At 42.9% G+C, this 14025-nt stretch overlaps 1 protein-coding gene across 1 annotated transcript in view; it reads right to left on the bottom strand.

The window, feature by feature from the left end:
• The window catches only part of LIFR (LIF receptor subunit alpha), a 186035-nt gene extending 174936 nt beyond the window's left edge, over positions 1–11099 (bottom strand). The window contains exon 1 of the mRNA XM_025270581.3: positions 10886–11099. Within this exon, the coding sequence (XP_025126366.3) occupies positions 10886–11052 (167 nt within the window). The 5' untranslated portion in view covers positions 11053–11099. The remainder of the gene's footprint in view (positions 1–10885) is intronic.
• Positions 11100–14025: the final 2926 nt, after the last annotated feature.

Here is a 14025-nt window from a genome sequence, read left to right as displayed (position 1 = left end):
CTATCTCCCAGATCTCTTTCAACAGAGTCACTTTAATAAGGCATGAAGGAAAATGAGTTTAACATCTCTTTACGCTGAAATCTTCTACAAGGGAGGTGAATCAAGGTTTGCACATTTTTATTCAAGCTTCAACAAGCTACAAAACATTGACTCTCACCTCCACCTCCTTTTTACCAAGTAGATGGGTTCTGGAAAAGTTTTGGGAGAGTTGAACTATCCCAAAAGACCCAGGGGAGTTTGTTATTTAAATGATTCCCTGCAGAAATATTTTTGTAAAAACAAGAATTCCTCATTTCAGCCCTTTTTCTTTCTTTCTTTGATGTTTTGAAAATTATATTTTCAGATATCGTGGCTGTGCAAAGTGAAGACGGGACAAAGTCTGGAGTTTACACTAAAATATGATTGCTATTAGACCAGAGGATGTGGATGTATTTCTTTCTTCTACATGGATTCTCCTTCTGTAGAGGTTTACCTTCTTCTCTGCCTGCCACCCACTTCCATGCTTGATTCAAATCCAAGACTGACTTTCTCAGATGGAAGATGATTGTTCCAGAAGCCACACAGTAAGGATCATCTTCATTATGTGCCTTGCTCTCTTTCTTGGCTTCTTTGGGCAGATGTCTGAAAACTGGGCTTTACTTGGTCAATCACACAAACTGGAAGTACATTTTCTTCCTGTCATTGACTGATAGCTTATTCCTGACAGCAAGAATAACCCCAGATGTCGTCAGGAATAGAAACACAGAAATTGAAATCATGAGGCCTTCCGCTGTAGAGGTTTCAAACGGGGCCGAGAAGAAACGGGCTTCATGCTTGAGGGGAGTGCCACCCTCAGAAACCAGTCTCTCACTCAGAAATATCTGGGGTTCATCTGGCAGTAAACTAGCAATCGCGAGGAACTCTGGCAAATGCTGATGGCTCTTCATTTTACATTCTTATTCTCTGACAGACCTGGTCCAGGCAGTCTCCCCAGCTTGAGTGAACCAGAGTCATGGGGGTTTCTGTGTTTGCCTATAAGTTAAAGTGCATTTCCTCCCCCACCCTTCCTTCACTCGTTTCCTTCCTTCCTATCTTCCTTCTTTCTTCCTTCCTTTCTCTCTCTTCTTTCCTTCTTTCTTCCTTTTGTTCTTTGTTCTTTTTTGGAAGAGAAAATTGTGGATGATGGACAATGAATAGAAAGGGACTACAGTCCTTGAACTTTGAGATTGCATAAAGTACTGCATTTCAGACTCTTTTGTTGAGGTCAGTTTTCATTCCAATCCCCCCAAAAAGGCAGTGCCAAAGAGCGCTCAAGTTACTGCACAATTGCACTAACTCTATTAGCCTTTGCCCTGCTTTACTCTGTACTCCAAGGCCAAATTTGCCTGTTACTCCAGGTGTTTCTTGAATTCCTACTTTTGCACTCCAGTCCCATATAATGAAAAGGACATAATTTTGGGGTGTTAGTTCTAGAAGGTCTTGTAGGTCTTCATAGAACTGTTTAACTTTGGCTTCTTCAGCATTATTGGTCGGGGCATAGACTTGGATTACTGTGGTACTGAATGGTTTGTCTTGGAAACGAACAGAGATCATTCTGTCGTTTTTGAGATTGCATCCAAGTACTGCATTTTGGGCTGTTTTGTTGAGGTCAGTTTTCATTCCAATCCCAAAGAAAGGCAATGCCAAAGAATGCTCAAACTACTGCACAATTGCACTCATCTCACACGCTAGTAAAGTAATGCTCAAAATTCTCCAAGCCAGGCTTCAACAGTACATGAACCATGAACTTCCAGATATTCAAGCTGGTTTTAGAACATGCAGAGGAGCCAGAGATCAAATTGCCAACATCCTCTGGATCATTGAAAAAGCAAGAGAATTCCAGAAAAACATCAATTTCTGCTTTATTGACTATGCCAAAGCCTTTGACTGTGTGGATCACAATAAACTGTGGAAAATTCTGAAAGAGATGGGAATACCAGACCACCTGACCTGCCTCTGGAGAAATCTGTATGCTGGTCAGGAAGCAACAGTTAGAGCTGGACATAGAACAACAGACTGGTTCTAAATAGGGAAAGGAGTACATCAAGGCTGTATATTGTCACCCTATTTATTTAACTTATATGCAGAGTACATCATGAGAAATGCTGGACTGGATGAAGCATAAGCTGGAATCAAGATTGCTGGGAGAAAAAAAAAAAAAAAGATTGCTGGGAGAAATATCAATAACCTCAGAAATGCAGATGACACCACCCTTATGGCAGAAAGTGAAGAGGAACTTAAGAGTCTCTTAATGAAAGTGAAAGAGGAGAGTGAAAAAGTTGGTTTAATGATCAACATTCAGAAAACTAAGATCATGGCATCTGGTCCCATCACTTCATGGCAAATAGATGGGGAAACAATTGCAGAATTTATTTTTTTGGGCTCCAAATTCACTGCAGATGGTGACTTCAGCCATGAAATTAAAAGATGCTTGCTCCTTGGAAGAAAAGTCATGGCCAACCTAGACAGCATATTAAGAAGCAGAGACATTACTTTGCCAACCTAGGTCCATCTAGTCAAGGCTATGGTTTTTCCAGTAATCATGTATGGATGTGAGAGTTGGACTATAAAGAAAACTGAGCACTGAAGAATTGATGCTTTTGAACTGTGGTGTTGGAGAAGACTCTTGAGAGTCCCTTGGACTGCAAGGAGATCAAACCAGTCCATCCTAAAGGAAATCAGTCCTGAATATTTACTGGAAGGACTGATGCTGAGGCTGAAACTCCAATATTTTGTCCACCTGATGCAAAGAGCTGGCTCATTTGAAAAGACCCTGATGCTGGGAAAGATTGAAGGCGAGAGGAGAAGGGGACGACAGAGGATGAGATGGCTGGATGGCATCACTGACTCGATGGATGTGAGTCTGAGTGAACTCCGGGAGTTGGTGATGGACAGGGAGGCCTGGCGTGTTGCGGTTCATGGGGTCGCAAAGAGTCGAACACGACTGAGTGACTGAACTGAACTGAAAGCAAACAGAAAGAAATCAGGTTCATTTTGACATCCTTGAGCCACTGGATTGAACCTTACTTGAAACCAAACCTACAACTAGATTTTTCAGTTATGATGAGCCAGTACATGCCTTTCAGTTGAAGTAACTTGGTTTCTTATATACACAACCCAAATGTTACCAATTTAGAAAATCCACATCTTTGACTAAATGAAACAATGTGGGATAACACACACACACACACACACACACAGAAAGAGCACTTGGTCTCTACACAATGGAGATCACACAATACACAATGTGTGAGACATGTGGAGAACACACAATATGTGAGACATGCCCTTAAGGTGATAGTCTAATTGTAAAATAAAATCAATGCATGAGTTAAGTATTAGAAAATAATATGTAAATGGCATTCACTGCTACCAAATGTTGTGGTTTCAGGGAGGGGGGTCAGTCTATGAAAGAGAATTAGAGGCTTCGTGGACGAGTGAGACTTAGGCGCATGTTGGATGGAGTTGGATGAAGAAGAGAAAAACAAGAGGAGAAATGTGAGCCAAGAGACCCTGTGATCTAAGGCATCTTTAAAGGATTGTGACCCTCAAAGCTATAACCTCCATCAGTTTGCTTTATATACTATTCAGCATGGTTTCTGGTGATGCAATAATAATAAGCTGAAACTGACCCTTTGCTAAAGAAAACCAATATAAGCTTTTTCTGGGCACACTTCATCATTTTCTCATGTGCAAAAGTCTGGGTGAAATTCAGCTGTCTAGGCTCTTCTCTCTCAGCTCCCTGCATAATTTCTGCCTCTGAGTTACAGGAAATTTCTTTCTGAAAAGCCATTTGGAGACAGATTGTAATATAATGCTCTTGAACATTCCACTCTAACAATCGATAAAGGCAGCACTCCCTGCAGAAATAATCAAACACAGGATGGAATCTAATATGCACAGAGCTGATATTTTAACTCAAGAAGCTCACAGATTTGCTTGAAGCTGTGGCCCAAATTTGTTTTCCTGTCTTTGTCTTATATTTTTATATATTTTTAAGGTCAAGCTTTTTGAAGTAGCTTATAGTTATTTTATTCTATTTTAGTGGTTCAAGGCTGCCATGAAGGTCAAATCTACGGAAAAATAAGCATGCTGGCAACCAGCAAAGAGCCTGTTATTCTAGGAAGAAATAACAGGGCCATCGTGACCCTGGGTCCCCTGCACGCCCTCCTCACACTCTCCTTTTGACTCTTTAAGGAAGAGGCTGAATGCTCATAGCCAGTATGTGTCAAGCAAGCCAGAACTGCTTTCTTGGAGAAGATAAGCTTTTCTAGTAAAGAGCCATCCTGTCCATACTGAATCACCATGGGGTTGGGGATGGGAGATTGTGTGGGGACATCACTTTCATTCTATTCACTGGATTAGAAACAAGATGAAAAGCAGTGTTTCTCGTTTCTTCTCTTCTCACCATGGTTATATTCAAGTTCCCTTTCTGGAACTGTCCTCTGAGGATATGTCCCACAATCATCAGATCAGTGTTCTGAGCTTGTGCTTAAAACCACGTTTTGTATATACGTGCATGCTCAGCCATGTCTGACTCTCTAACCCCATGGACTGTAACCCACCAGACTCCTCTGGCCGTGGGATTTCCCAGGCAAGAATACTGGAGTGGGTTGCCATTTCCTCCTCCAGTGTATCTTCCTGACCCAGGGATCGAACCTACATCTCCTGTGTCTCCTGCAATGGTAGGCAGGTTCTTTACCACTGAGCCACCTGGGAACCTTTGGAGGATGCTTAAGATGTCTTAAACAATAATGAGTCATAAATGACGACACCCTCTGCATAAGATTTAAAGGAACTCATTCTCACTTCGATGACTGTTTTTATAGAAAATCTGAAGTAACTTATAGTAATGAAAGAAATAGGATCCTTTGACTATTCCGTAGCTCAAGGCAGCATTCAGAGCTTTGTTCAAGGGGTTTTGGTGTTGCCAAATATATAAATATTTATTGCCAAATAAATATAATTTATCAAACAGATGTCACTTTTCTCATCATTTCATCTGTGCTTGCCCATGCCTGCCTCCACCACTGCCACCTACATATTTATATAATTATAGAATTAAGAAGAGGACAGTGACTTCAGATCTCTGTATGATGAACTGGGGTCAGGATTGTTCAAGAATTCAATGACAATGCAAGGATTTATTCTCTTGGATGTAGGTATATTGAAAAAGTGTTATTTGCTCCAGGCCATTGAAAGGCCAGCACGTCTTCAAAAGTATTAAACACACTAAAAACCCAAGAGTGGTCCAGAAAAGAGGACTCCCTCTAAATCCTTACCATGGTTAATCAGGAACAGAATACAGTGAATTGTTATTCAGCAGTGAAGAGGAATGGACTGTTGATACTTTGTACAACAATTGATGAATCTCAAAATAATTATGATCAATGAAAGTGGCTAGATTACATTTACACAAATTTCCAGAAAATGTAAACTAATCTACAGTGATAGAAAGCAGAGCAGGAATTGCCTGAGGTAGGGAGGAAATGCAAGTAAGGGCACAAGAAAACTTTTCAAGCTGAATCATATCATCATTATATTAATTGCAAACTAAAATATTGGCACTTGCCATCCACCTGTACAAGGATGAAATCATGAGCTGCTATAGGTACTAACTTCAGTACCCCCGGACAGGTGCTCAGGGTGGAGATCAGGACGGAGACACTGCGCTCTGAGAAAAAAGTGGCAGAACAGGCCTTCAGAGAGCTAGACATTTTCAGGAAAAGGTTTTATGAGCCCAGTTCTTGCGTTTCTAGGAAAGCACTAAACCGTTGACAGTGACAACTGGTCTTCGTGACCAGCAGAAGCCTCTGCACAACGTGTGCCTGGCTGCACGTACCCACCTCCACTAAAACCGCACGTGTCACCGACCTTGCCCTACCTCTTCAGGGCAGTTTCTCAGAGCAGTCTGGAATGCTGTCTCCCACGCTATAGTCCTAATAAATAAGTAAGTATAAATAAATAAAACCTATAAGTAAAACAGCTCACAACCCTTATATTCCACATTTTTGTTACAGTTGACAAATTGTGGAGATGTTTTCATAGGTGTATTCATACCTTAAACTGTATCAAACTATACGCTTTACATATGTGCACTTTATTATTTGGTATATCAATAAAGCTGTTTTTGAAACTCAATGATAGAATAAATAGACAATGGGGGATGGAGGAAGAGAGAAAAATGTGAGGGAATATTTTTCCTAGCACAGCCCAAACATTTATTTTGGGGTGCAGCTCCTTCTAGTTTCAACCTAATGTCTCAAAAGTGAGTTCTTATCTTGATGTGTGTGCTTAGTCACTCAGTCGTATCTGACTCTTTGTGACCCTATGGACTGTAGCCTGCCAGGCTCCTCTGTCCATGGAACTCTCCAGGCAAGAATATTGGAGTGGGTTGCTATGCCCTCCTCCAGGGGATCATCCCAACTCAGAGATGGAACCCAGGTCTCCCACATTGTTGGTGGATTCTTTACCATTTGAGCCACCAGGGAAGCCCAAGAATACCGGAGTGGGTAGCCTATCCCTTCTCCAGGGGGTCTTCTCAACCCAGGAACTGAACAGGGTTCTCCTGCATTGCAGGTGGATTCTTTACCAACTGAACTACCAGGGAAGCCCCGTGTTTTGATAGTTTGCTTTATATTTCCAGAGAAGAATTATATCTAAACCACAGCAAGTGGTTTACAAGATAAACCACTTGTAACTAACCAAATTAGTTCAACATCTAAGGAAATCTCTTTTGGATATATATCTCATCACATACACATTGTGTGTACATTAATAATATCTTTCTTCTGGATACTTAATCCTCCTTATTGGTTACCATAAAAGTTTTTTTTTTTAATTTTTAATTGAAGGATAATTGCCTTACAGAATTTTGTTGTATTCTGTCAAACCTCAACATGAATCAGCCATAGGTATACATATATCCCCTCCCTTTTGAACCTCCCTCCTATCTTCCTCCCCACCCCACCCCTCTAGGTTGATACAGAGCCCCTATTTGAGTTTCCTGAGCCATACAGCAAATTCCCATTGACTATCTATTTTGCATATGGTACTGTAAGTTTCCATGTTACTCTCTCCATACATCTCACCCTCTCCTCCCCTCTCCCCATGTCCATTAGTCTATTCTCTATGTCTGTTTCTCCACTGCTGCCCTGTAAAATGCTTCAGTACCATTTTTCTAAATTCCATATGTATTTGTTGGAATACAGTATTTATCTTTCTCTTTCTGACTCACTTCACTCCGTATAATAGGTTCTAAGTTCCTCCACCTCATTAGAACTGATTCAAATGTGTTCCTTTTATGGCTGAGTAATATTCCATCATGTATATATACCACACCATAAGAGTTTTGATGGGAAAGGTTCTACAACTCTCAGTCCTCAAATAATACATGTAATTGTGGGAAAATAAATGAGCATCTGGATGATTGACTTGGGTCCTCAAGAAAATCTGTGGCAGGAAAGAAAAAGACAAACACAGACAGAAGACAAGTAACAAGCACATCCAATGAAAGACCCTTGATAGGATCATTGTTCAATCAAGTCAACTATAAATAGACTTCTTTGGGACAACTAGAAGGCTTTAGGTATGAGTGTGGGAAATGATATTAATGAATTCTGTGAGTGGGAAAACGGCATGGCTACACATGAAAATATCTATAATGCTTAGAGTTTTTTTATAGAAGTATTAAGGGGAGATACTACTGAGGTTTGGGATTGGTTTTAAAATCCTTTTGCAGAGAAAAGTGGGGAAAGCATGGAGCAACTGAGGCAAAACTCAACTGTCAAATCTGGGTGATGGCACTGGACGATTAAGTAAACTGTTCTTTTCACTTTTGCATATATTTGGATTTTTCAAAATGAGAAATGTTTAAAGACTTGGTTAAAGGAGTCATCACATTTAGAATGAGGAGAAGGGGCATGAATCATTTGGTGTTGTTGTTCAGTCACTCAGTCGTGTCCAACTCTTTGTGACTCCATGGACTATAGTCCATCAGGCTCCCCTGTCCTTTCCTATCTCCTGGTGTTTGCTCAAATTCATGTCCATTGAGTCAGTGATGCTATCTAACCATCTCATCCTCTGCTGCCCCCTTCTCCTTTTGCCTTTGATTTTTTAAAGACTTTGTTAAAGGACTTGTTACATTTAGAAAGAGGATAGGGGCATGAATCATAGTGATGACCAAAGAAGAAAGGAAAGAACTGACCTGCAAATGAGCAGGTGGCTTGAGAGGAGGGAGTGGTGACTGGTGGCTATGGAGCTTCCTCAGATCTATTTCTGGAATAGAAATAAAGCCTTCCTGAGCAACCTTAGGAAAAACTGGAGTGAGTGCCCAACCTCCCAGGTGTGTGTGAGGGTTAACGGCCTTTTCTGCAGCCCCAGTGGATGCCCTGAACTATTCAAGGGCCTCATATTCTCCCAAGTGTCCTTATGAGCTCCTGGATCAGATGACAGAAGGCCAGCCTCCACATTCTGCTCCTGTCCCCAGTGAGGTTGATTTTCCAGGAGCCACTTAATCTCAGAAACACTACCATTTTCTCTGATGCCTTTGAAGTTGGAAATCCATCTCTCCATCTCAGAGCTATTTATCCCTTGCGGTCCTCCTCCCAATGACACCACAGACAAGGACCAGGCGACAAGAAAAAGTGAGATGACCCCAAACAAGCTCTCCTTCTACATTTACAGGGCAAACCATGACTTTTCTCAAGGCCCACAAATTATAGGGAGAGACAGGGTGGAAAAATCCAGAGGAAAAAAAAAAAAAAAACAACACCTAACCATACCACCCATAAAAACATGCCAGATGGGAGGGGAAGATGTCCATAATTCTACTGGTTTTCAAATGTATTTAGTTCAGTCATTTATGAAACAAACCCCAGAAATTCCAGGCATCTCTCCTAAACAAAAGAACCACTAATGTTTGCTTCTGGTCAGCATGTAAAACTTGGTGAAAACCCAAATGTTAGACATAGCTTCCCAAGGAAGCTCAGATCTTAGATATGGAGGGCCTGCCACGTACTTTCTTATCTAGCTGTCAGAGTTCAAGCCGGAGTTACCAACAGCTGGAAGAACCTCCAGGAGATACTCTTCCTCCCTATGTCAAGGGGAAACTTCCTCCAGGACGGTCACCAAAACAGAAGTAAAGGTAATTATTTAAACCACAGCACTGCTAAGATGTTCTTGCTGCCCTGAGGCCCTCAAAGCAATCTTGATTCAGACTGTCTAGATTTTACAATGTTATCAGCCGTCAACAGATTTCAACCTTCCTTGAAAGTGCTTCCAATTGTTTCAGTGGCTAACGCAACCTAAATCAACACTGGACATAGCAAAGAAAACAAACCACTTATAAACGTTCCCATACCTGCCAAAACTGGAAAGCTATAAATAGGGGGTAGCAAACACCGTTCAAAAATATTTCTCAGGCAGAAAACAGGCGGAAAAGAGGGAATAATTTTCAAAGAAGGGTTTTTTTAAAAAGTTAGTTCATTTTGCAACTTGGAATTTCTGTGGCCATAAGGAAGGGAGGAAAACGTAACAGCCATGATGGTATGTTTCCTACACTCATAGGGTGTTAAAACATCAGCTTGATCGAAGCAATTACATTGTATACAGTCTCAATAGAGGGTTTCATTTAGTTTGTCCTTTCTCCTATTGCTTCTGAGAGAGAGAAAATTTTTTTCCATACCTTTATCAGCCTTTTCGGAGAAGGCAGTGGCACTCCACTCCAGTACTCTTGCCTGGAAGATCCCATGGATGCAGGAGCCTGGTAGGCTGCAGTCCATGGGGTCGCTAAGGGTCAGACATGACTGGAGCGACCTCACTTTCACTTTCACTTTCATGTATTGGAGAAGGAAATGGCAACCCACTCCAGTGTTCTTGCCTGGAGAATCCCAGGGACGGGGGAGCCTGGTGGGCTGCCGTCTATGGGGTCACATAGAGTCGGACCCGACTGAAGTGACTTAGCAGCAGCAGCAGCAGCAGCAGCCTTTTTGCACTTTTAAGAAAATAGGCTCTTTTCTCTCCAGAGAAAGCTTGGTTTCTCGAGGCCATTTAACTACTAAACCAGAAAGGGAAAGGGAAAGTGTTAGTTGCTCTGTGGTGTCCATCTCTTTGCGACTCCATGAACTGTAGCCTTCCAGGTTCCTCTGTCCATGGAATTATCTGGGCAATACTGGAGTGTGTAGTCATTCCCCTTCTCCAGGGGATCTTCCTGACCCAGGGATCAAACCCGGGTCTCCTGCATTGCAGGCAGATTCTTTACCATCTGAGCCACCAGGGAAGAACCAAGGTTCAAATCTAGAGTCAATTCTCATATTGAATTCCCAACTATTTCTTTAATCATTCAATCTGCTGTATGTGTCTTTCAAACATTTAACTCTATTGCTAAGATCTCACTGTTGTTCTAAGGAGCAGAAATCTGTGGAATTAAATCATTTTGAGTTAGAGTAAAGCTTCTGCCATTGCTAGCTGTGCAACCCAGGCTAAGTTCTTAAACTTTATCCACCTCGGTTATTCCAGAAGTGTCTCATGTGGTTTGCTTCTTAGAATCTTGTGATTAGTTGATGTGGCTACTGATTCAGTGATTTAAAATAAATCTATTTAGGAAAAAAGTCTGAGGGGATAAAATAATGTCTTTTGTGTACAGAATCTTGCCACTAACTTTCTTTTCTGTAGATTGACAATGAAATGAAATAGTTATGTGAAGCGTTTAACATGATGTGTGTAATACAAACATTCAATAAATAATGTGATTATGTTAATACTGAATACCTTCTGATTAGAGTTTCAGATACATCATTTCCTAGATTAAAAAGACTTCATTTATATGTACATATATGAATATAAAATGACAATAAATGCCATGTACCTGTAAATGACACCATTTTCCAAGGGACAGTTTGATCCAAAAATGCTGGTGAAGCCATAAACTTCCTCTTCCTCTTCTACAGCCCAGCTTTGGCAACCCTGCTTCAAAATAGATGCTTTGTTCATTCTTGCACTATTTTCCTCCCTTCTGTTTGGAATCTGAAGCATTCTTTTTTAGTTTCTGACCCTATAAAGAAGAGCCATCAGACCAAGAGTATTCAGAGCCTAGGATTAAGTGCTGAGATGGCCCAGCCTTTATATGCAAATATGTAACCTTGCTGCAGACCCTGAAGAACTTATCACTCTAGGAAATGTTTCTCAAGATCAGAAAGAAATTCCACAGGTCTAAGGACTGTTTATCAACCCCAGCACGTTGAGCTGTTACATTCCTTTTGAGGGGCATTTTTAGAAACACTCCATTGCTTAACTTGTGTAAGGCGTGGTCCCCCATAGGCATGTATGCTACCCCTGTGTAGTTTTTAATGTGTTTTCATCCTTCTTATCTCAAGGTCTACATGTCCTAGAAAAGCATGCAGGAAGGCTTTGTTTCTATTAAGCATACTGATCTTCCAAGGAGACGGGCAAAAAAATGTGTTATCTGGGTCCTCCAGGAAGCAGGTGCCAAGATGGGATTGAACATGCCAGGATTTAATAAGGAAAATGCCTGTGACGGACCCTGTGTAGGCAGCTGGCATGGCTGGGACTGTCAACACGAGAGAAAAGAGGAAAAAAGTTCGGGTGGATGCATCCTAGTTGGCCTTGCAGAGGTCTATCCAGGGGGCCAGGAAGTCCTGGAGTGAAAGTTGGCAGATGGGGGAGTCCTGTGTCACCCAGGAACAAGCAGCCTTAGAATCACTGCTCTGTGCAGTCCTGAGGGCAGTGTGGCCTCCGTGCAAACAGCAGCTGGGTCTCAGATCGCAGCAGCTGGAGTCAGTTCTGCTCCCTGTAGTTGGAGGTCTTTGAGGCACATTCTCATTCCCTGCCGCAGGGTCTCTTACAGAGGTCTCAGGCAGCTGGAGAAGGCAAAAAGAGTGCCAGTGGAAAACAGGAGCTGACTGCTCCCCAGGACACACACACACACACACAGAGTGTGTGGGAGACCTACATGCTCTGAAAGGTACAAATACATCCCTTTCTGCAAAGTCATGTGCATTGGAGAAAGTCCCCAAACTTCTGTGGGCTTGGGGTGCTGGCATGGGGACCATTCTGTCACGCTGATCTGGTCACAGCCAGCTCCTAAGCAGAGGGGACAGTCTGTCTTTCTTCTGGACAGGAAACATGTCTTCAAGGGGGTGTTGGTTGAAGAATTGAGGAGAAAGAAGAGAAATGAAGAAAAGGAGAGAAGGGTGGAGAGATAGTGTATGAGAGAGAATGCTAAGAGCTTCTGATTCACATCCAGGCCTCCATTCTGTGCTCTGCATGAGACAGAGAACAAGTCAGGAGAGCCCAGTGAGCCCAGTCAAATTCCCCCAGCGGGAAGTGACCTTGGCAGCCGGGCTCAGGAAGCTTCCTAAAGGAGAAATCGAGTCAAGTCAATGGCTCTGGTGAGGTCGGTGGGTCTCAGTGGAGTAGTTTCAGTGATGGACCTTTAGCACTGGAATCCACTCTCTGTAGGAGGACCAGAGCTGGGTGGAAGACAGGCCTTCCACAGGGTAGAAACTGGATAAACTTAGGAGCCAGGTCACAACTTCACACACACACACTCGAGCGATGCTCTGCTTCAGTGGATGTTTGAGAGGACTTTACAATTCATTCAACTATTACGGACAACCTGCTCGTGTTTATGCCTGCAACAGGGGATGCAATTCATTGTGAGTGAAAACAGAGCTTGTTCTTGCCCACACGGGTCTATGTTTTAGTTGAGGTGATAATATTAATAAAATTACCTGCAAATAAGTGCCAAATTGTGGCTATGTTGCTCTGAAGGGGGCTGGGCACTGATGTCATGAAAAGATAGAATGGGGAAATTTGGTTTACTCCAGAAAGTCAGAGAACATCCCTGAAGAAGTAACTGCCAGCTGAGATCTGAAGTTTCAGGCAACCTTAAACTTGCACAGGAGTGTGTCCGTGTGTGTGTGTGCTCAGTCGTGTCTGACTCTTTGCAAACCCTTGGACTGTAGCCCGCCAGCCTCCTTAGTCCATGGAATTTTCCAGCCAAGAATACTGGAGTGGTTTGCCATTCCTTTCTCCAGGGGATTTTCCTGACTCAGGAATCGAACCTGAATCTCCTGCATTGCAGGCAAATTCTTTACCGCTGAGCCACTGGGGAGTCCCAGCACACAGGAGAGGGCAGAGTTATTGCAAGCAGAGAAAGCATATATACAGTATACACACAGCAGCCCTTTGATGGGAGGAGAAATGGTGCCTAGGAGACTGGAATACAGACAGAGACCAGTGGAGCCCAGCCAGACAAGACACTGGAGCTGCAACAGGGGCAAGGTTAAGGTCAGGTGGGCCATTTTAGGGTCTTCATTTTTGTCCCAGGAGCAGGAGAAGGCTTTAAAGTGGGGAAAGGATAATAATGAGATTTGCATCCTGGGGGAGGGGGAATCATTCTAGCTGCAGTGTGGAGCTGAACTGGAGAAGGTGAGAGGGAATGCAGGCAGAACAGTTAGTGCAAGAGATGCTGGTGGCCCTGACCAGAATGGAGGTGAAGGGGTTCAAGAGATGATTAGGGGAAAACATCAAAATCGAATCGCAGTGACTTAGACATCGGCTGAGATAGCAGGAGTGAAGCCAAGGTTTCTGGTTTGCACATCTGGCACGTGGGGATGCCCTCACTGGTTTGGGTGGGCAGAGGGTGGTCACTGCAGAAGGATGGAGGTGGGAAGTATTCCTTTGGGACATCCAGGAAGAGCCATCAAGTAGGCGATTGCATCCGTGGCTCTAGTTTCTGAGAGTCAGGGTGGAAAGGTGGATTCTCTGCCTTCAGTTGTGCTGTCCTGAGGATGGCTCTATGGGGGAGGGGGATACACTGGAGAAGAGAGTCAGTAGGTCTGGGCATGTGGGGTTTGCACCTGCTTGCCCCTCTCTCCAGGAGCAGCATTCTGTCCTGGGTCCTTGAGTTAGGCTGCTCGAGAACTTCTGATACGGAGTAAACAGGGCTTGAAAGAACCCAGTTAGCAAAGGATCAGAAGAGAC

This window comes from Bubalus bubalis, chromosome 19 (genome assembly GCF_019923935.1).
Source record: "Bubalus bubalis isolate 160015118507 breed Murrah chromosome 19, NDDB_SH_1, whole genome shotgun sequence".
In the NCBI taxonomy this organism is placed as follows: Eukaryota; Metazoa; Chordata; class Mammalia; order Artiodactyla; family Bovidae; genus Bubalus; species Bubalus bubalis.
The sequence above is the reverse complement of the archived record's forward strand: the minus strand, read 5'-3'. Positions and strand labels throughout refer to the sequence as shown.